Genomic DNA, 23,184 nt, shown 5'->3' on the forward strand with positions numbered 1-23,184 from the left:
GTTACCTTATCCTTACCCCATCAACAAAACCTACTAAAATATAAGTCAGATAGATGCTATTAAGAGGACAGATTTAATTCAGATCTAATAAACTACACATTTTGATACTTTACTGTAATAAATTATAGCAAACTCACAACTGAGTAAACTCTCTTTGCTATATAGGTCAATATGGTATTTCTACTTCTGGCATCTACCTTTAAGGCGCTTTGTCTATAATAGAATTCATACTGGCCATGGACTCTGCATGACTCTGTGAGAGAAAACAAAATAAGATTTGTCTGATCCCTTCTAGAGCTTAAAGAAAATTCTTCTTTCAGCCAGTGATTATGAAAATCTGGATTTTCTTATCACGAGAAATTTAATTTTCCAATAGCCAAGAACTGCTAGGGTCAGGAATTCAGAAGGTGAGGGAGAAAGATAAATAAAATTATTATGCACCTATTACAGCTAGTATGATGCTAAATATTGTGCCACTATCAATGGTGTGGAGTGGGATGGACACATTTTCCCACCACTAGGGCAGTATAATTGGTGTGAGGTCATTTATGGGCATCCCAACTGGGCTTTGTATAAAACTGACTATGTTCTACTGTAGCAATTAGGAGGTACTTTTTCTAGGCTATTTGAACTGACTCAGAATCTAAGGTCATTTCCATGATCTAAGAAAACCCTTTTAAAGCACCATCAATATAGAAATGAGATTTGGGAACAAATTCTACCATGTATTCAATTACTGTTTGCTTCACTTTAATCATTTAAAGTTTTTGATGATTTACTTACAAGGCAGAGTTGATGGTTTGAGGTAACACACTGGACTAGGTTGCCAAATCAGGCTCATGGGAAAGAGTGATCTTACCTAGAGTTAAGCTTTACTAGTTGCTACAAGCAGAGAGACTATCAGATTAATGCAGAGGAAGCAGAGAGAGGTTTGGGATATGAAGGGCAGTTGGCAAGCCAGGTCCTTCCTGTGTTGAACAAGCAGTTCTGGCCCAAAGAAGTGAAGGCTCTACAAGGTGAGGTTTACAAAGTTCTTCACACAGCAATAGGAGTCTATCTTATAAAACGTCCTTATCTTATGCCTCTAAAAATATTGTAGAGCCTATATGACATTCTCCAAGGAGGCAGGCCTCACAGAGCCTGGCTTCTCTTTACTACAGCGAATCCTTAGCCAGGAATAGGCTAAGGTCATTTCAGAGTTAAAGTTCCAGTTGACAGGAGATTAGACCTGGGTCACTTGCCTTCTTTCTCCCCCTCCCTTTCTTCCAAGGAAGTGAATGGATTTACAGACCAGCTGCTTGCACCCCTTCCTTACTTAAGAACTTGGTGACAAAATGTACCTTATTCTTACTTGCCCAGTGCTTAGCTCTCCATATTAGGAATAAATCCAATAATTTCATCAAAACAACTGAATCACAGAATCTCAGATTAGAATAGAATTTTAAAGATAATTTATTACAAGCTCCTACCTAAAGCTTCTGCTTATTAGATCCATTTTTATACCTATCTGATTGAAGATACCTTATGGAGAAGAATCACTTTAAAAGGCTGTTGTTAAAATCTTCTATTCATTGGGGATGTCTCTCATAAAAGAGAAGTCTCCCCTACCTCTCATTACCATCCCCTTTGGTCCTAGTTCCAATGTCTGAGTTAAACCAGAGTAAGTCTAATTCCTCTTCCATTGAATAGTCGTTTCACATTTCTAAGGACATTTCAAAACCACATAGATGTCCTACAACTTATCTCTTCTATGCTGACCTCTCTGGGTCCTTCAGTTGTTTATTCTGGGACAATAGCTACCTAATCTAATCTCTCCTCTACAGCTATCTGGCAGCTCACCTCTGGACATAGGCAATTTTAGAGACTCCAGAGGCTTTCGGTATGGTCTAATCAAGAAACTGTAATTTGTTTGAACTGGATACCAAACCTCCCCTAATAGAGTACACATTTAAAAACAACTTTCTATTTTAGCAGATGGACACGCTATTGGTACACCTACAATTGTGGTCATCTGCTACTTCCAGGTCATTTCCCTCTTTTTATACACTGTCAAACTCAAATGCAAACCTTGACATTCATCACTATTCAGTTCAGTTCAGTTCATTTGCTCACTATTAAGTTCCATCTATTTGTTTCAGCTTATTATTCCAGCCTGAAACATTTAAATATAAAATACATCACCTGACACATTATTAGTTCCTCCTCCTAACTTTACTTCAGTCATTTGATGTGCTCATTCGCTCAGTTGTGTCCTACTCTTTGCTACCCCGTGGACAGTAGCCCACCGGGCTCCTCTGCCCATGGAATTCTCCAGGCAAGAACACTGGAGTAGGTAGCCATTTCCTTCTCCAGGGGATCTTCCTGACCCAGGGATCAAAGCCAGGACTCCCACAGTGCAGGCAGTGGGCAGATTCTTTACCTTCTGAGCCACCAGGGAACTCCATAATTGAGAATGGCTTCCCTTGTGGCTCAGCTGGAAAAGAAAGAATTGAGAATAGGCAACATTATTAAAATAATCTTCAAAAACAATAGTTTTTTTTAAAACACTGTTAATTATAAAATGTTAGTGAGTCATGGCATTGGGGAAATTTTTCTTTAGACTAAATATAAGATCAGTATTTTTCTACTTCTTGTCTCCTGATGTAAATTACAACTTTATCTTATCGTAAACACTAGATCTCATTTTTCAAAACCACTTCATATGTAATTGCTGGCAATATGTTTTTAAAATATAGATACTGGGGTAAAATGTTAAAGAAAAACTAAAATTCCTCACCCTTGAAGTATGACACAATCATGAAATAAATATAACAAATGACATCTGAAACCAAATTTTCTTCCTAAATTGCAGTAGAATGGTTTAATGATTAGATCCTAAGGTAGTGGAATGATGCAGAAGAGCTGGCAAAGTATGCATAGACTCAGTCATTTCGTATCAAGTTTGAAAGTTTTCCAAATATACTATAACTCATTGGTTTTGTTGAGGGGAGGCAGTGATTCACAAAGAACACAAGAAAAGTAAGGCTACCCAAGAAGTCAGAAATGGAGTACAAAGAGGGTGGTTTACCCCTAAAAATAGGATATTAAAGCATAAATGTGTCACTTCCTTTATGATAAGAGAACCTGTCATATTTTCCCTGATTATGAGTATCCTGCCCAAGGGATGAAAGTTGAATATCAGGAAAAAAACTATAGAATTTTTTTACCTGCCTATGTAAGCAAAAGAGAGAAAACCTCTTAAACTCTAAACCTTTTTACAACCTGCTGCTGCTGCTAAGTCACTTCAGTCGTGTCCGACTCTGTGCGACCCCATAGACGGCAGCCCACCAGGCTCCCCCGTCCCTGGGATTCTCCAGGCAAGAACACTGGAGTGGATTGCCATTTCCTTCTCCAATGTATGAAAGTGGAAAGTGAAAGTGAAGTCGCTCAGTCGTGTCCGACTCTTAGCGACCCCATGGACTGCAGCCCACCAGGCTCCTCCATCCATGGCACCTACAATACACTAAATTCATGACAATCTGACTTTTGTCATATCAGATAAAGTAAAATTGTTACTTACATAACTATTCAGAATACACTTAGAACCTACAGGTAATTAGCCTCCATTCTTCACTTTTTCATTTAGTTCCAATTAGAAAATCTTTGGGAAAAAAACAGCTTAAATAGCTTCAGAAGTATCAAGTCAAAGTGCTTTCCAAGTACCAATTCTCATTGCATGCTGCTGCTGCTGCTGCTAAGTTGTTTCAGTCGTTCCGACTCTGTGTGACCCTATAGACTGCAGCCCACCAAGCTCCCCCGTCCCTGGAATTCTCCAGACAAGAACACTGGAGTGGGTTGCCATTTCCTTCTCCAATGCATGAAAGTGAAAAGTGAAAGTGAAGTCGCTCAGTCGTGTCTGACTCTTTGCAACCCCATGGACTGCAGCCTACCAGGCTCCTCTGTCCATGGGATTTTCCAGGCAAGAGTACTGGAGTGGGTTGCCATTGCCTTCTCCATCTCATTGCATAAGGGGTAACAATTTCATACAAGTTTATATGAAATAAGAATAGTAGTACTTGCTGTTGGCATTTTGTTAGCTTTACTTAAAAATGTAAGCAAGTGATCTGAGAATTCACCACATGGAAAATTTTCCTTATACTCAAATAGTAAAAGTATGATCTATAAATGACATAGGATCTCTATAAACATGTATTAGTTCATCAATTTTGTTTCTATTTTCTTTCCCTATGAATAGATTCACTTTAATTAGATAAATTTAATTCATACCATTCATTTATTTCATACAATAGAACATAGGAAGGCATATCAAAAAAGCAACCATCTCTTGAAAAATATTACTGTTAATCATCAATTTTACTAAAAAAGGCAATAGTTAATTTCTTTTTTAAAAATCCAGCATTTATGCCATTGACTTTTTTATAAAGGCATAAAAGTTCAAAGAGAACACAGCATTCATCCCACATAATGAAATATTCAGCTTGCCAACCCATGTACAGTCAGCCACTTGCCAAGCTTGTGACTTCTTCAGTAGTCAAGAGAGAACAACACTTCATACTAGTCACATTTACAAATGCATGTAAGTGACCTGTTATCCTTCACCAACCCATGTTCTTCTCATAGCACACTGATTATTTGTGACTTATGTTCAGAAACCATACTTCTAACCTACAGCATGATATTAAACTCAAACAGGTACCCACATACATTCTTCCCTGAATTAACCAATATTAGGTTAGTCAGTTTTCATGTCTTTTTAGCAAAAGTGTTTAGGAAGCAAAGTGCATATATTCCAACTAAGACCTGCAAAAAGTAGAAGCCTACATGTTGTAATTGCTTAATCTATTAAAATCTAAAAAGGAAGACAAGGAAATAAACATTAGGAAATGCCAGCAAAAAAAAACCTATTGTTTCAGAAAATAAGGCAATTGTGGATACCTACTGGGATATATAAGCATTATAAACAACATTAAAACCAGCATAGTTTTTAAAACATTTACATTAATTATTTAGATTCATGACTTCAAATGGGTGATATTAAGAGATGCTTTGCTATATCTTATTCTTGCAGAATGATGAATTGATGTCTTATTTACCAGCTATCTTTGTGTAGGGCAATATAAAGAAAAATGGAAGAATGTTATTAACATACATTTGTATGAGGTTTTTTAAAAAAACCTCAAAACACTTGCAAATGTCCACTAATATGCATATTTTAGTAACACCAAATAAGAAAAAAAAAAAGCCAATGGTTACATTTATGTCTTAAAACAGAGAAAACATGGAAGTGTATACCACATGTATTATATAAAATTTATACTATTTTAGTTTACATATGTCTATTATTTCCTAATACCTATCTTGGGTTTGGTGGTATATCTAGGCTAAAAAATAATTGACTGAGGAGATGCAAAGGATATAAAACTGCTAATTTACAAATGTATAATGTAGAAAAATAATGTTAGAAATAAAAATGTACATTAGTGCTGGACATTACATTAGATTTGCTGGATCCTCTATTAGGTCAGTCTTGAAGTCTCTGAGCAAGACTCCCCCTCACTCCCACTCCACTCTCTAGGCCACTTAAGTGCAATTATGCATTTATAGGGCTTCCCTGATAGCCCAGTTGGTAAAGAATCTGCCTGCAATGCAGAAGACCCCAGTTCAATTCCTGGGTCGATCTGCTGGAGAAGGGATAGGCTACCCACTCCAGTATTCTTGGGCTTCCCTTGTGGCTCAGCTGATAAAGAATCTACCTGCAATGCAGGAGACCTGGGCTCAATCTCTGGGAAGATCCAGAGGGGTTGGGAAGATCCCCTGGAGAAGGGAAAGGCTACACATTCCAGTATTCTGCCCTGGAGAATTCCATGGACTATTTAGTCCATGGGGTCACAAAGAGTTGGACATGACTGAGCGACTTTCACTTCACTTCACTTCATGCATTTACATGGAATTATACATGAGATTAAATAGAAAAGAAATATTTTAGCTGGTTATATAGGAATCTATATGTAGCTCTGGCTGTTAAAACATAAACGCATCTAGAAAGACAGACAAACATCAAGACAAACATTAAGAGCCATATGATCCTAAAGGTTTTCAGTGAACATTCAAGAAATTGGGATCATTTGCCTTTTTCAAAGTTTAAGAATCCAAAGATATACACACTAATACAAATACACAAGTAAAGGTATTATTTTTGTTGATATACAAGATAACATCACAAGATGATCCCTGAATGCATTTGGAGTTGACCTTTATAAATTAAGGATTGTATGTTTAGATTTATGGTCACCCTTGAGTCATTACTCCGTGTTGTCTGTTTGTCAGACTGCTGGAAATCCTAGCACTCACCAGTACAAAGTGGTATGCATACAGCGCTGTACAATGGTGAATTACAAAATACTTATCACCAATCACTTTCCAATACCAAATGAGAATCAACAAATCTGTAAGAAGGAAAAGTAAGATATTACATAGGAAGAAAGCTTCATCATTTTTCAAATGTATTTAACTCTTTCTCCTGACAGCTCACCACAGTCCACTCTGAGCCCTCAGCACTTGCCTCATACATCAGGAGATCAACTACCCTTTTACCACAAAGCCTGTGCCTCCAGGGGCTATCTCCCTCACACTACTGCGACTCCTCTAGGATAAGCACCAAGTGGGGCGTCCATCACAGTGCCTGGCATATAGTTATACAATGTATTTGTTGAAAGTATAAATGAATAACTTGTTTCCAGGGTTAAACAAAACAAAAATATTATTGAATAAAAATAACTGTAAAATAAGCTTAAATTACTGATTTTTATCAGTATATAACTCAGAGATTAAGATGGTCCCAGAAGGTATAAAATGACCAACTCATTTATAACACAAATTCAGCAAAAAAATTTAAAAATTAACAAAGAATGTGATTAAATATTAATTCAGAATAGAAAAAAAAAAGGACAAATACCTATAGCTATTAAAAAGAGATCTTTAAAAAGAGCTCAAGGCATTGATTTTCTTTAAATTCTAAATCAGCACTGTGATTCAGAAAATTGTTTCCTTTAACAAAACAGAAATTTCTCAAAATTTGAACACAACTATTTTCTTTACCAAATGGTTAAACATGAAATTTAGACATGGAAACAAATGGCTATCATGGATGGAAACCAGGTTTTAAGGGTTTGGAGCTTATAGCATGGAGAGCTTCTTTTCTAAAAATAAAAATTACCAGCACAAAACTAGGTGTGACTATATACATAAGATAAAAGAAATTATCAAATTATAAATTTCCAGGAGAGAAAAAAAGTACCTTAAATGTGGAAACCAAGAAAATTGAAAAGTGTTAGTAATTTACTGCCCTTTATACGTCTCTAAATGCATTTTCCCTATATTTCAGCTGTATACTCTTTGATCACCAATTTATATTAAGATAATGACTTTATAATATTTTCTATAGAGAGAATAAAATAATTCACTTTCATCCAGCTTGGTATAAAAATTTTGTTTCAGTTCATAATCCTTATTTTTAAGTGTTTTGAATTATTACCTTATTTGAGTAAACCTTTTTCAAGTTCCTTTTGTGTAAGATTTCCTGGGTAACTACTCTCTGAATTGACAACAGTCATTAACCAGTGTATGAAGCATATTATAAATTTTGTGTTAACCTTGTTAGTGACAGAATTTTGTGCCAAATGGGCAAACATTTTCCCAGTGTGTCCACATGATTCACTCTTCTTTTAATTGGCCCATCAAATAATCCAATAGCTTATTTATTATTTCTACCCCAAATATATCTTTTCCTTTTAATAAATTACTGTGTTTGGGTTTAATCTAATTTTTTGGTTACAATTCACTTCTTGATGGCAAACATTTTCTAAGACCATCACTCATCTTTATCACTTTTGATTCATATCCTATTATTTTTATTTCAATTTTATTTCAGCTGTTTATTGAGTTCAAAAATTACAAAACAGTGTTTCCTACCTAAATGTCCAAGTCAGGGATCTGTTATTTCTCTCTAGTTTTATTGAGGCAGTCCAAAATGTCTTTTCAAAAAGCAGTTTAAATGGCATATTCTCAATCTAACTTCCCCTCTGTCTCATTTGTAAAAGACTACTCCAATCTCATCCAACATGAGATGGAATATGACAGACGGAAATGTGAAGTAGAAAGACTCCATGATCTTAACTGATTACAACTAAAATAGTTTACTTTTGCAGATTTTACCAAAACAACACAAAACTATGACCATGGAAGCACATCTCAAGTGCCTGTGAGATGAGGACTCTCAGGCTTAGATTTCATTAGCTTCATGGTCATTGCACCTGAGCAACTTTAGTCCAAACAGGGACAATCACTAGTCTAAAAAAAAAAAAAAAAATACTCCAGGTTTAACTGAAGCCTCACTCTACAGCTCTAATCTTTGAGAACTACAGAGCCACCATGAAAAATGTTTCATATCCTATCATCAGAACAGACATTTTTTTCCCTCAGTATGGGTCCTAAAAGCTACTTCTCAAATAACCAAACCTAAAGCATTGACTCTGTATTCTTTGCATAATTCCATAAGCAGTTTAAAAAGAAATGGACAGATATGAACAACATATCACATACCAGAAACGAGATAGCCTGAAGCAATAGCAACATTCACTTTCCCAAGAGATGTATCACCCCTATAAATATTAAAAAAAAAAAAAGGTTTCTTTTTTTAGCACATGGTTATAGATGACAGCTACTAATTTTTCTATTGAGATTTAAATATAAATGCTTTCTATAGGTAGCAAATAGTAACCTATCATTTGCACAAGGTATTAATGTTAGCTATGATAATACTTCTAATTGCAATGATCATAATTTCTTATACTTATTAGCCAAAAGTTTTATGAAAATAAACAACATTTTATAAGTATGTTCTTGTATGATTTGTTTTTGAAAGGACTAAAATGCAGTTCCAGATGCTGGTTGTTGTTTTGATTCCTATTTTGAATCAGAGGCTTAACAGGCTCAAGAAATAATCTAGCCTGCCCTGATATACAGACAATATATTGCATACTATTAGCATTCTCACTTTTCTGAGGACTGGAGAGATTTCCCTATTAGCACATATTAGAAAGGCTTCTCAGGTGGTGCTAGTGTAAAGAATCCACCTGCCAATGCAGGATTCGTGGGTTCGATCCCTGGATTGGGAAGATCCCTTGGAGGAGGAAATGGCAACCCACTCCAATATTCTTGCCCGAAAAAATTTCACAAACAGAGGAGCTTGGCAGGCTATAGTCCATGGAGTCACAAAGAGTCAGACATGACTGAGCAACTGGGCATGCATACATTAGAAAATGGTCAGAACAGGACAATTTAATCCTGTTATTTCAACCCTTTTGCCCTAACCTTGGTTCCAAGGAACAAATACAAATTATCAGTCCTTTATCTGACTTATAAGATGAATTACTGGTAAAATGAACATTAAGTAAAACTGATAACAGCTAAACTACAAATGGAAATATTTAGTAGAAGTTATGTCTTCTTTACAAATTTTCATTTGTAAATATGATCCAGGAAAATTAGACCTGGAATAAACTACAGTACCAATAAAATGCTAAAATATCAAAACATATAATAGGTAAAAATTTGTTCAGGACAAATTGGTCAATGAATCAAATCTGTGTTATAAAATTTACTTCACAAAAGAACTGGTTCTATTGACAATCGTGTTGGTAAAATATGGGAAAAAAGTAGCAATTGTTTAGATAGATTGCATTAAAACCTGGTCAAAGAATTAAATTCACTAAATTAATTCACTTTGAAAAAGATCTTCTCAATGAAAATTTACCAAAACTGGTGTAATTCTGATTAGCATAACTTCATATTTGTGAATAAAAAACAACATCATTTCAGTCAAATAGAAACAATCAAAAGACCTGGTTAAATCACCCCACATCCCTCAGAGGCCATGACTATCACATCTTTGTCCAGTGCCCTCTCAAAACACAGTCTCTCAAACTAAGCTGAACTAAAGCTTCTCATATAGTGCCAGGAATTACAGTTTGTAAAATTTCTGCCACTGGAAAGATATTTAAATTCTCCAAAAAGAACACTTTACAAATAATCCTATTATGGCTGAACACAGTTACTATTCTTGCTTTAAATTATTTCATGCGGTATTAAACTCCTTTCACAAGGACATCTATAATTCTCATTTTTCTATCTTTGAAATTGAAGGATGGGTCAAACATAAATTTGAAGACAAAGTGCTGTTTATCCAAGTTGACTATTCTATCTCAATAACAACTCATTTTTGCTCAAAACAGTGGTTATAATAACTTGATTTCACTCATACAGTATACATGTTTACATAATTATCATATTCTGTTTTGGATGGCAATTGCAACACTAATGCAAAATGGCCCTCATTATTTGTATTCAAATCTAAAATAAATCATTCTAATGCACCTTGCTGAAACAAGTCTGAACACAAGCATTTAAATAAACCATACACCATCAATATGCTTTCTGTTTTACAGTAAAGAGATGTTCTTATTAATAATTAATATCAAAACATAAATCAAATTGATGATATTAGAAAGAAACAGCTTACCAAAGTGGATCAGCAATACCAGCCTCGTCAAACAAGAAAATGTACAAGCCAACAAGCCCAACCACCAAAGAATGACACGTAGATACCACCCTGAAATGAGATGAAATACACACAAAGATTTTAGATTCTGTGCAATGAATTTTAACTAATTCTGGCAAGACATTTAACACTCTGAAGAAGTTAAATCTGGAAGCATTTAAATATAGGATTGCAGTACATCAGAGAGTATAATACAAAATGGCTATTTAGAAATCCAAGGGCCATAACTTTACTTTAGAATCGATAACAAGAAGGATGCCTAGGTCTACAATTTCCTTCTAGACTATTGATGAACCACTTATTGGTTAAAGGGTCTAAAGGGGAAGAATAGCTAATGATACAGTTGACAGTCTTGTGCAAAGAGGTGGCAATTGGTAAGCACACCATCCTGCACCCTGCTTCATCCCCAGCACCATCACTGAGAGAGTAGTTTCCTGCTCCAATCAGTCCTGAAGGACTTTCAAATCTACTAGCCTTAATGAACTCTACAACCATGGGTCAGAATTGGAATGGATTATGAAGTGAAAATGTATTCCCTTGGAGATTCCCTTGGAGTTTTAATATACACATTATTGTACTTGATTCTTTTAAGCAATATGTGAGATAGCTACAGCAGCTATTGATTATTAGTGTCTCTTTATCACTGTTATGAAAGTGGAGGGCTATGAATTCATTCAGAAGAATCTTTTTAAAAGAAATGCCCAAATGAAAACAAAATGTTCACAGGATCCAGATCAAATTTTCTTTATAGAAAGAATAGCATTTAGCTGAAAAACATCAATTTCTTTGAACGTATCTTGTTAAACATTTAATGACTTAACCAAGCTCTAAGATACCCTACTTACAGAACTGTATACAGGACACTATATACTTACTTACAAAACAAAAACATTTATGAGTAGTGAAGTTTCTCTTCTCTTCATTAGAATAAAAGATGAGAGGAATAGTAAAGTTTTTAGAAATTAATTGCAGTGGTAAAGAATCCACCTGTCAATGCAGAAGACAGAAGAGATGTGGTTGGATCCCTGGGTAGGGAAGATCCCCAGGAGTAGGAAACAGTGATCCACCCCAGTATTTTTGCCTGGAAAAGCCCATTGACAGAGGAGTCTGGTGGGCTACAGTCCATGGGGTCATAAGGAGCTGGATGACTGAGTGCAGCACAGGTGTCAGGAGTAGAAATTAATGGTGTGCAATGAATCTCTCTACAGTATGACCCCAAATCTTTCAAAGTGAAATATATCAACCAATATAAAAGTTGATATGAAAAAATTTCACTGCAATTTGAAAAATCAATATAGTTGATCTAATAAATGATGTGATCCTTAGCAAGAATATCAAATTAATCAAATCATATTTTAAATGCTTGAAGAGTCTCACTAAGTTAAAGGTATTGAGTCCTCTGTAATACCAAAATATCATTTTGAAATGTGATAATTAACCCAATTAACCTGGTTTACAAGTCTGGAATCTTCACATCAAGTATTTGTATTCCACTTGAACATAGCAAGATAAAAATGTAAGTTCCTTGATGTCAAGTAAGGCACTCCATCTAAATAATCATACAACCAGTTTTCTGTTGACATTCAAAAATTCTACTAAAGGAAAAAGCATAACTTCTTACTAACCCATGGTAGTGCCTGGTAACCGTATCAAAAAGTTCCCTTTTGAAAAAAAATCTAAATTTTTGTTCCTGATACTCAGGCCTTAGATTCTCTTCTCTGTTGAGATGTTTCATGGTAAAAGGGAAGAATTGCAAGCCCTCAACTGATGGAAATGACATATAATTCATGAGAGAAAAGTTACATGGTACTTGGATCAAATAGCTCCCACTACAATGAACAGAAGAAACAAACACCCTATGCTTATATGCTATTCTGTATTAAAAGCCTATACCTTATGAAACTTCTATTAGTAAGAATTTCATATTTCATTCTTTAAAACCAGATTCCTGGCAAAGCAGAATGTAGATTCCTCAAGGTCTTAAAAAAAAAAAAAAAAACCAAGATGCTACCCAAAATAAAATACTTAAATTTTTTCAAAGAAATTTAAAAAGAAATGTTTGTGGGTTTTTTCTTTAAGGAAATAATGACCATTTTAGAATAGCAATTTAAAGTTACTGATGTAATCACTCACAAGTAGTATGAGTATAACCAATAGAAATGATATAGCTCCATCAGACAGAAGAGTTATATTTTAAAGACGAAGATTTAAAAGTTAGGAATATTTCAGCATAACAGGACTTTTCATGTCATAGGAAAGCAAGCGGAAATAATGAATTCATTTAATTATAAAATATAAATAATATCAATAAGTATGCATCTTTGTAGAAAAAGCAACAATTATGTATAAGATTTTCTCGCTTATAATTAATTAAACTGTTATCTCTCAGGTGTGAATTTTATGGAGAGTTTTTCTGCCTACAGATTGTACCCTGCCAGGCTCCTCTGTCCATGGGATTATCCAGGGAAGAATACTAGAGTGTGTTACCATGCCCTCCTCCAGGGGACCTTCTCAACCCAGGGATTGAACCCATGTGCCTTATGTCTCCTGCACTGACAGGCAGGTTCTTTACCACTAGCGCCACCTGTGAAGTCTTTCAAGATATATATATATATATACACGTATATATACACACACATATATATATACGTGTATATATATACACATACTCAGAAAGCAACCTACTGTTTTTCTTTCTTTGCATTCTCCACCTTACAGCTTGAGTCCCATGTAAATTAAGGTGGAGTGGGAAACAGGAGTGAAGAAAGAATACCATTTGAATAGCATAATGCATCTTAGATAATTCCAGATTTTTTTTTCAAATAGGAACTCAGTTTCCCAAACAGTGATTCCATGTCTCATAGAATGGCAGTGATAAGACTGAATAATGCTAAGTATTTTTCCATTTCATTATTTTATTTCTTTTTTATCTTTGCTTCAATCTATCTGAAACCTCCCTATTTCTTTGGCTTACAGCTCCCCAAGATTCAAATGCGTTTACTCACCCTAACCATGTTGAAGATAAAATGAAAATAGTTCAAAATTTAATCACAGAAAATGTATGTCCTCCTATATGTTGCTTTCCTTTTCTTTCCCACTATCTTTTGCCCCCTTCCCCCCATCTCTTATCCTTTTCTTTTCCATTCTATCTTCACATTAGAAATGGTTTTACAAAATAATGGTGTCTTTTGTGTCCTACATTTGAACAACATTTCAGTGCTATTCTTTAGACAAAAGAATCATACCTCTTGTTTTTCAAAAATATGTGGAGAAATAGTTCTAACTTTTGGGGAGAAGAGCCGTAACATGTATGAACAAGACCAATCAGTGTAAGATGCAGAGAAAAACAACTAGCCTTATTCCCAGTCTGAGTTATAAAAGTGCATGCCTGCAAAACAATTTGGCCCAAACAAAGATGGGGCATTTCAGGTCCTGTAAGGCCACTCTCAAATAAATAGACTTTGGCAGAAGTTTTTAATTGTAAAAGGAAATTTCAATGAAAAATAATTATAGCAATGTTGGAGATCTGCTGAATTCATTTCCTAGTTAGCATTAACTTCAACTAAATAGGAACAATAAGAAGTATCCCATAGCTGCTCTAATTCACTGAGGTTTGCAAATGCACAGAGGTCTTTGGGCATCTGAAATGCTCTAAAGCAAGTGAGCCAGTCATCAAAGTCGTTTCCCACTTGAAACTCTACGAGAGATTAACAAGTTGCATATACACAAACAATTTGCAAACCAACTAACTAAAACTGGTAGATTTCTACATCCTTCGATGTCTTGTTTTCCTCTTACTTTTTTGTTAAAAAACATTTTTATAAGCAAGTTTTACTTTAAAATTACATAACAAAAGAATAGATTCTGGAGGGCTCTGAATTATAATGAAAAGTTCATTAAAAGAGAGACACAGATGTTCTAACTGTATACCAGGTTCTCTGGTATGTAGTGTTTAATGCCTTAGGTTGGGCTAAACCAGCCAATACTATATATAGGCTACTCACAGTCCCAACTACTATTACTTTCGTTACCGTTTCCAGAGAACATGTATTTGTTATCATAAATATTTCGGAGGAGAATGCAAAACAGTGCCTTCCAGCACAGTTAGCCACAGCCTACTTACCACTTCCCTAGTGAGTTAAACTTTCCCTAACATCTTTCAGAATAAGAATTTAAAACTGTTTCTTGTATAAGATCTATCCACTTTTCTTTCCTTTTACTTCTAATGTCAAACAAAAAATTTGACCTAAGATTTTGTTAAACACTAAGTGAAAAAGAATTTTTGGAAATATTTAAAATGTGTAATTTTGTTTCATAAGACTGTTTTTTTAATCAATTACATTTTCATATATGCTTTACCTTGAGTTCCATTCAATCTTCTTTTTGAAGTTGAGGTTATTAAAACCTGGAGAAATCTTTGCTGAAAACCAATAACTTACAACGTGGAAAATAATCTGAAAGGTGAAAAAGCTGGCAAAACAAGTGCTGATGAGCAGTATGGTGTTGGTATCCATATTTCTTCAACCTGTTAAAAGAAATGATGGCTATAAATTCCTTTAAATTGCTTGTAACACACCCAAATTATTTTTTTAATTTTAAAAGAGTATGTGGTTGTATTTTTTTGCAATTTACTTTAGCACAAACGTAAGAGTATAAGGAAATTGTATGAATTCAAACCTTCACCAGCTATCTGTCCTGGTATCTCATATTTGTACCTAAAAGAGGGAAAAATCTATTGTCTTAAAGATCTCGGTATTATAAATGTCAGGAGATAAATTTAACACCATTGTATTCAAAATTATCTAAGTCTAGAGTTTAACATTATGAGGGAGTTTCAAATACTGTAATTGAAGATATTATTTTAGTAATATTTTTAATTAAACCAAGAACAAATCACCTGATTTCTCTATGCCTCAGCTACCTCATCTAAAAAATGAGAAAGTTGGTTAGATAATTTCTAAGAAAAAATTATACCAAAAATAAGAATAGAACATTATCTGCAATAGTAAAACAAAACACAATCATCTAATAAAAAATAACTGTACCATGGGACAAACATTTAAAGTCTTAAGAAGAATAATACCACCTTGGAAAATAATCATACCATTGTTTTTGCTTAAAATAGTATTTAACCTAAAAAAAAATATTTTCAACCACACATATCCTTGAACCAAAAATCCTCTATGGTTTTTTATCTCTAAAATAAAACATTTTTATAAAAACGCTCCAGGTTTTAGGGACAGAATTACTGAAAGAATAGTAATATGCATATATATACATTCAAAGTATATTTTCTATCTCATTGAGCTCAACTTTATTTGGCTCCTAAAAATCTTAGGAACATTCAGACCAAAAAGACAATAAATCATTTGCTCATATTCAGCAAATACAGCATTTCTATGACTCCATCTTTGATAGAGCTGACCCTCAAATGAAAAGGAAATGAATCAATACACATTTCCAGCTGCATAATGTAAAGAAATAAAGTCACCTACTGAAGCCAATTCACTAGAGAAAAATCAAGTCATTGACTACACTGGCAATAACCCTACTTCATTCCCTTCCAACCAGGATATCATAATAAGAATTGGTCTCCCACAGGGCCCCTTCTGACTGAATTCATGTGTCTGTAATGAATTCCTTCCTCATTCTTTTTTTCTGGCCTGTGTGCACAGTAAAAATAATGATATCACAATTCTTCTCTGTGAAATTCCATTAACTTCATTCCTCATTTAATTTTTTTAATTCAAGAAATGTTTATTGGGTATTAAACTTTTTAGTTTTAATTTATCTTGGTCTTTTAGCCTCAGTTTGCTAAGTCGCTTCAGTCGTGTCCGACTCTGTGCGAACCCATAGACGGCAGACCACCAGGCTCCGCCATCCCTGGAATTCTCCAGGCAAGAACACTGGAGTGGGTTGCCATTTCCTTCTCCAATGCATGAAAGTGAAAAGTGAGAATGAAGTCACTCAGTCGTGTCTGACTCTTTGCGACCCCATGGACTGCAGCCTACAAGGCTCCTCCGTCCATGGGATTTTCCAGGCAAGAATACTGGAGTGGGGTGCCATTGCCTTCTCTGATATTAATCAAATAATACATAAAAGTAAGTTGCATACATAAATTAATGTCATCATAATTTGCTAAGTGAGATATGAAAAGGAAAATGTTTTTCTAAGATTCAAGCAAGTAAGGATATGGATCCCATGTGGGCAGATCAGTTTAGTCATTGAGTTGTGTCTGACTCTTTGCAACCCCATGGACTGCAGCACACCAGGCTCCCTGTCCATCACCAACTCCCAGAGCTTGCTCAAATTCATGTCCATCCAGTCCATGATGCCATTCAACCATCTCATCTTCTGTCATACCCTTCTTCAATCTTTCCCAACATCAGGGTCTTTTCCAATGAGTCAGTTCTTCGCATCAGGTGGCTAAAGTATTGGAGTTTCTGCTTCAGCATCAGTCCTTCCAGTGAATATTCAGGACTAATTTCCTTTAGGATTGACTGGTTTGGTCTCCTTGCAGCCCAAGAGACTCTCAAGGGTCTTCTGCAACACCACAGTTCGAAAGCATCAATTCTTCAGCGCTCAGCTGTCTTTATAGTCCAACTCTCACATCCATACATGACTACCGGAAAAACCATAGCTTTGACTAGATGGACCTTTGTCAGCAAAGTAATGTCTCTGCCTTTTAATATGTTGTCTAGGTTGGTCATAGCTTTTCTTCTATGTGGTGGGCAGAAAAACAAAGACAATGAAACCAGGAACAAGAAGCTAGCGGAAACTCTAATCTTAAATGTGAAGATTTGTCCTTAAGGGTTTTGTGTGTTCCCTGGAGGTTCTGGAGGGTGGCTAGGCAAGAGCTGCTTACTTACTTCAGTTAAAATTTAATGTATACAATGAGCATTTATTTCATGAGTGTTTGCTAAAAGTTATAAAACATAGAAGGCGTCATGTAACATTATCCATTTTATGAATTGTTAATTTAAGTAACATTAAAAAAATCACTCAAACAATTCACCATTAAAAAAAATTCCTCATTCCTTAAAAAAAAGTTACTTTTTATTAAGTTTTTGCTATTTTTCTATACTGGATATCATATATTTTCAACAGACGTTTGGTTAACTAGGGTTTTTAGGGAACATGTTCAGACTCTCCCTTTGCAAAAATGTTCCACTTTTAAAACTAAAAAGCTCCACATAATCAAGTTATGGCTTCCATTAAAGGCTCAAAGACAGAAGCTAATTAAATTGTTCAACTCCCAGCTTTGCTTCTTATTAAGCAGGTGCTTGCTTCATCAGTCATGCCAAGTCAAGGACTAATTTAAGGAATTAAAAAAATTCCCCAGGAAACCAACGTTTCCAGTAGGAAGCAACTGTCTCTGTTCATTCACTGAATCTGGCAAGAAAATGGTAAAAATGGATAAAACCAAATAATGCTCATCACTGACACAGATTAAAGACCTTTTAGAGTTCAGTGGTTATTCAGTAGAGGAACACACAGTAAAAGCAGAAAAGTATTAGACGTGGTTCCTACACCTTTACATGTGGCAAATAGCTGGTAGAACAGAGCTATCCTATAACAGAGCAACAAGCTATCCTAGAACAGGAAATATTTCTGTGGCAATTTACAAGAGGCGTGTCTAGACATGAACTTTAATTAGCCCATCTTGCTTCACAGGAATTATGGACACCAAAGAAACTCTTCCAGAGGCTTCCTGGATACAGAGATCTTTGTACTTTTTCTCCTAAGATAGTTCCATAAATTTTAATTCAAGTTGGTTTCTTGGTAGAGAAAACCATGAAAAGGTTTGGAGAAGGCCTCTCAACCATCAACTTGTGAGAATTCCAGGAAGAGGACTCCCAGAGGCAGGACCACTAGAAACATCTTGGCCAGGCTGATTCAGTCTTTGGCCAACAGTTCACCCAACACCTGTTATGAGTCCACTCTGCGCCAGGCACTGTGATGCAACTCCAAATACAAAATGGGAGACATGCTCATGGGCCAGCAGGTAAGCAACAGACTGATCATCCCCACACAAAGAGGTAAATGCATGGTGCTCAGGGGGCACTCTTTGCTTTCCAGGGAATAAATACCCAGCAGATGTGATATGTAAACAGTGAGGAGATATCCAGTGGTACTCAGGGTAAACCAAGAGAATATCTTCTCTTCTACTAAAATCCCAACAAGACGCTTTAAGGCTGAAGCCCAAAAAGATTCAGTTACACCAGCTGACTCTAGAACGAACTACCTGGAAATGCAACAGCTGCTCTCAATTCCCCATGTTCATTATCCCACTGTAACACAAAGAATTCCTTAGGGAGTATGCTGGAATCACCAATGTCACCTCCAATCTGTAATACACATACATACCACACTCCTTCATTCTCTGATACAACTTCCAGATAAAACCACTGCTGTACTGATTAGCAGTAAAAATCCTTAAAACCAGGGGGAAAGGCCTTGTGTGGTTGTCTTTAAGGGCAACAAGGAAGGAGGAAGCTGGGAAGAACATTCTACACATGCTTAGCAGTCCTTTTCCCATTTCTAGTAAGTTCCCTTTCCTATTTCCCACACTGATTCCAAACATTGATTGCTCTCAAACCTCCTGTTCTCCCTGTCTTGCAATAGATGAGGTTTCTTCCCAATTCACCAAAAAATGTAGGCTCTCAAGTGTGAACTTCTGATGATGGCAATGTTTACCACCTCCCCTCACCCCAACCCAGAAGCTCTTCTCTGCACACTATGGATTCTGCAGGGGTGTATGCCCCACACTTTCAACATGGCTTACACTGTGTACAACCAAACCCCACTATCTCCCAAGGAACCAGTCCTGGATGGTCAGCTACCCTCTCAATGGCTCCATAGGAGCATCCTGGAGACCCCCAGCATCTACATGGCCCAAAGCAGAACTTAAACCCATTCCAGTCCTTCCCCCAGGGTTCCAGATCTCAGAGAAGGACATTATCAACCATGACACCTCTCCACCTTCAATCTAGAGCAGCTCTCTCATCCCGGACTCCTTATCTCTTACTCCCACAGTTAACTGCCAAGTCCTGGGAGACTGAAGAATACCAAATGAATAGCAACGTGATTCCAGGGAAGTTCTGACAATTTTTCTTGAGAGCCTTATGAACAACACAAAAATTGTGGCTGATTAACAAGTAATTCCAGAGTTAGTTGCAAAACTAGAACCAGCATGAAGTTCAGTGATCTGAAGGAGACTTGAGAAATATCTCCTGCTATCACATAAGGTTCTCTCTTTTTGATCTCTTTCAGAAATATTTTATAAATATTTATATGTTTACTCACTCTGCTTATAACACAGAGCTGGGAAAGATAGCTAATATAATTAGTTAACAGATTCTGGTTTCAAAATTATCTTCAGAAGCTGAAATAATAATCCCAATCAGAAAAACAGGAATACATTTTTAAAAGGTAATACCCAAGTATAGGACTTAGAATAATAGTGACATAATACACACAAATACACATGGAGGAAATCTTACCATTTTAACTTGCACAAACCAATGAGAAATAATAATGTAATGAAGACACTAATAACAAAAACAAACTTTAGAACCATTTATAATCAGAGAGTTAGATCAAGAAATATCAGCCCTATTTTACTCTGAATTAACAACATATCAAAGTACCTTTAGAGCAGTGTAACTAAGATGTGATTTTTAGAAAACATATCATATCATAAAGAGTTGAAGGGCTGAGAGATGTCAGCTTAGAAACAAGATTATTTAGAGAGGACTGAAGGGCATTCTGCGAACATCTAAAGAAGTGTCACATAGAAAAGTAAAAGAGAGAACTTACTCTGCGCTACTCCAGATGACCCATATGTGCAAAAATTACAGAAAGGGACGAGCTCACCTTAACTGAAGGAAGCATCTTCTAACAATTTAGAAGTACCCAAGCATCCATCAGGTGCCATAGTGGTAAGTGCAATGCAGGAGACGCAAGAGACGTGGGTTCAATCCCTGGGTTGGGAAGGTCCCCTGGAGAAGGAAATGGCAACCCACTCCAGTATTTTTCCTGGAAAATTTCATGGACAGAGTAGCCTGGCGGGCTGTAGTCCATGGGGTCACAAGGAGTCAGACATGACTGAACACACACACAAATATCATCATGGAAATGGTAAAATGACCACAAGGTTGGTTCACAAGCCTAAATTTTAAAGAACTTAAAAGTAAGATTCTGGAATTCTAGGACTGAATTGGCATCTAAAAGGTTAATTTTGTATTAGCTTCTCAACAGTCTATCACTTATGTTTTACAAAATCAAAATTACGTGCATAAAAAAACAGCAGTCATGTACTACCCGGTGGGAAGCACACAGGTCCTGTCACAGACTTGAGTCTGAGCCTCACTTCCACCACTTGTTGGCTGTGCGACCTGGGACGAGTCACTTGCCTTGCCTTACCTGCATTTCAGTGTCTTCATCTGGAAAGTGGAGATAAGGACAGGATTAATCTGACATGGGGAATAAACCACGGAACGCTCGGTGCTTAGAACAGTACTTGGCATGTGCTGCACACTAGAGTACTGTTTACGCTTCCACTACTGTCCATCTCCTGGGTCTGTCATCACTCCAGCCAAGGGAAATAAGACCAGTTTCTGACCACTGGGCTCTTTTCTCTAACTCATCCCCTTTACATTAGTCAACACTCAAAACGCAGGTGGCCCCACTGTAGAAATCTAGCCTCCACTGGACTATCCACTGTCATGCTCCAATGTTCCTTCTGGTCACCTGACCCAGCCCATCGCCCCTCCACCTCCCACATGCTTCCACAAGCCCCCTAAAAGTGAAGGCCTACACCCAGAAAACAGTGCTCTCTCAATGGCCTCTCCTCTGCCTGCTCTGAAGACACCGTCTTCTTCTGCATCCTTTCAGCTGGCCCAGGCCCTCATCCATCAGGGTCAGGAGTGACCCCACATCCTCTTTACTCCTCATGGTTCACTTCAAGCCTCTCTCCTCCCTTCTCTCACCTCCCACAGACAACCAGGGTGTTAGGTCCTTCCATTCACACTCTCTCCCACTCCGTAGTGATATCATATTCCAACCTCCTGAACATTTCCCCCATTCAAAAACTTTGGTCCTGGTTCACTTACATCCTCAAGCCCTGCCATCATCCGGTGTGTATGCATGCTTAGTCATTCAGTCTGACTCTTTGCAACCCTACAGATTGCAGCCTTCCAGGCTCCTCTGTCCATGGGATTTTCCAGGCAAGAACACTGGAGTGGGTTGCCATTTCCTGCTGCAGGGGATCTTCCCGACCCAGGGATGGAACCCATGTTTCTTCAGTCTCCTGCATTGGCAGGTGGGTTCTTTACCACTCAGCCACCTGGGAAACCCCACCATCATCCTGAGTGACTTCCTATGTAGAAGACCCAGTTTCCTTAACAACTCAATCCCTTAATCTTTTCTTTCAACCTCTTATTTTGTGTTTGAGTACAGCTGATTGACAATGTTGTGATAGTTTCAGGTGTACAACAGCAACTCAGCCATACGTACACATGTATCCATTCTCCCCCAAACTCCCCTGCAATCCAGGCTGCCACATAACATTGAGCAGAGTTCCCTGTGATATACAGTATGTCTCTTAATCTTCATTTGGAATGGGACTTCACTCATTTGTTTGTCATCTCTTATCCATCACTTTTCTGCCTCCAAAATAATATTTCAAGAATTCTTTGTTGAACTTTCCTTCAAGTGTGCTTAGTATGACAACATTCTCAAGGTCATTGACCTCTCAGCTGTTCCTCAATCCACTAGCCCTTTCCTCTGTTTATGCCCCTCTTTAATCGGCTTAGATCCTAGAGCCCATCATTTCAATAAGTCTTTCTAACATCCCACATTCCCTTTCTATTGCCAAGAGCCGGCAAAACTCCAACGGTGGATATGTCCAACAATTTACACAGTGACAAGCCCCAAACAATCAGAGCACTGTTGGAAAAAGTCATATAACAGAGAAGACTGAGGCTGGTGAGTGTGAAACTACAGAGAGATCAAACAGCTCTCCATCCTGCTCTGCCCTTCCAATGCATTGCCCTTGCCAACCAATCCTTTTATGCACAATTAATTTTCCAAACTGCCCCTCCTCTTTTCAAACCTCCAGCCATACAGCCTCATTTTCAACAAATACCCATCCTACTTCACAGAAGAATAGAAGACAACATATAAAAAGTATGTTGTCACGCTGGGTTGGCGAAAAATGTCATTCAGGTTTTCCCACAGCATCTTATGGAAAAACCTGAATGAACTTTTTGGCCAAACATCAACCATTCAAACTACCCATCTCTCCTCCCTTCTCAAGGCCACCTCTCTCACCTGTGCGAGTGAGGCCATCCTCTCTGGTCTTCTTGGGAAACTTTTTTTCCCATTATCCTCTATTCTCTCTTCAACTATTGGTTTCTTAAAAAAGATTTTATTTTATTTAGCTAGTTACTTATTTTTGGCTGCACTGGGTGGTCATTGCTGCCTAGGGGCTCTCTCTAGCTGTGGTGTGTGGGCTTCTCATTGCAGTGGCTTCTTGTAGAACATAGGGTCTAGGTGCATGGGGT

The 23,184-nt window shown here is 36.8% G+C and overlaps 1 protein-coding gene across 4 annotated transcripts in view; it reads right to left on the bottom strand.

The window, feature by feature from the left end:
• The window catches only part of TLCD4 (TLC domain containing 4), a 70,602-nt gene that overhangs the window by 31,913 nt on the left and 15,505 nt on the right, over window positions 1-23,184 (bottom strand). For all 4 annotated transcript variants that reach the window (XM_070367633.1, XM_070367632.1, XM_070367630.1 and 1 more), the window contains exons 2-5: window positions 14,978-15,143; window positions 10,580-10,669; window positions 8,602-8,660; window positions 6,352-6,446 (exon numbers count right to left, since the gene is read on the bottom strand). In XM_070367633.1, the coding sequence (XP_070223734.1) occupies window positions 6,352-6,446; window positions 8,602-8,660; window positions 10,580-10,669; window positions 14,978-15,132 (399 nt within the window). In that variant the 5' untranslated portion in view covers window positions 15,133-15,143. The remainder of the gene's footprint in view (window positions 1-6,351; window positions 6,447-8,601; window positions 8,661-10,579; window positions 10,670-14,977; window positions 15,144-23,184) is intronic.

This window comes from Bos mutus, chromosome 3 (genome assembly GCF_027580195.1).
Source record: "Bos mutus isolate GX-2022 chromosome 3, NWIPB_WYAK_1.1, whole genome shotgun sequence".
NCBI lineage: Eukaryota > Metazoa > Chordata > Mammalia > Artiodactyla > Bovidae > Bos > Bos mutus.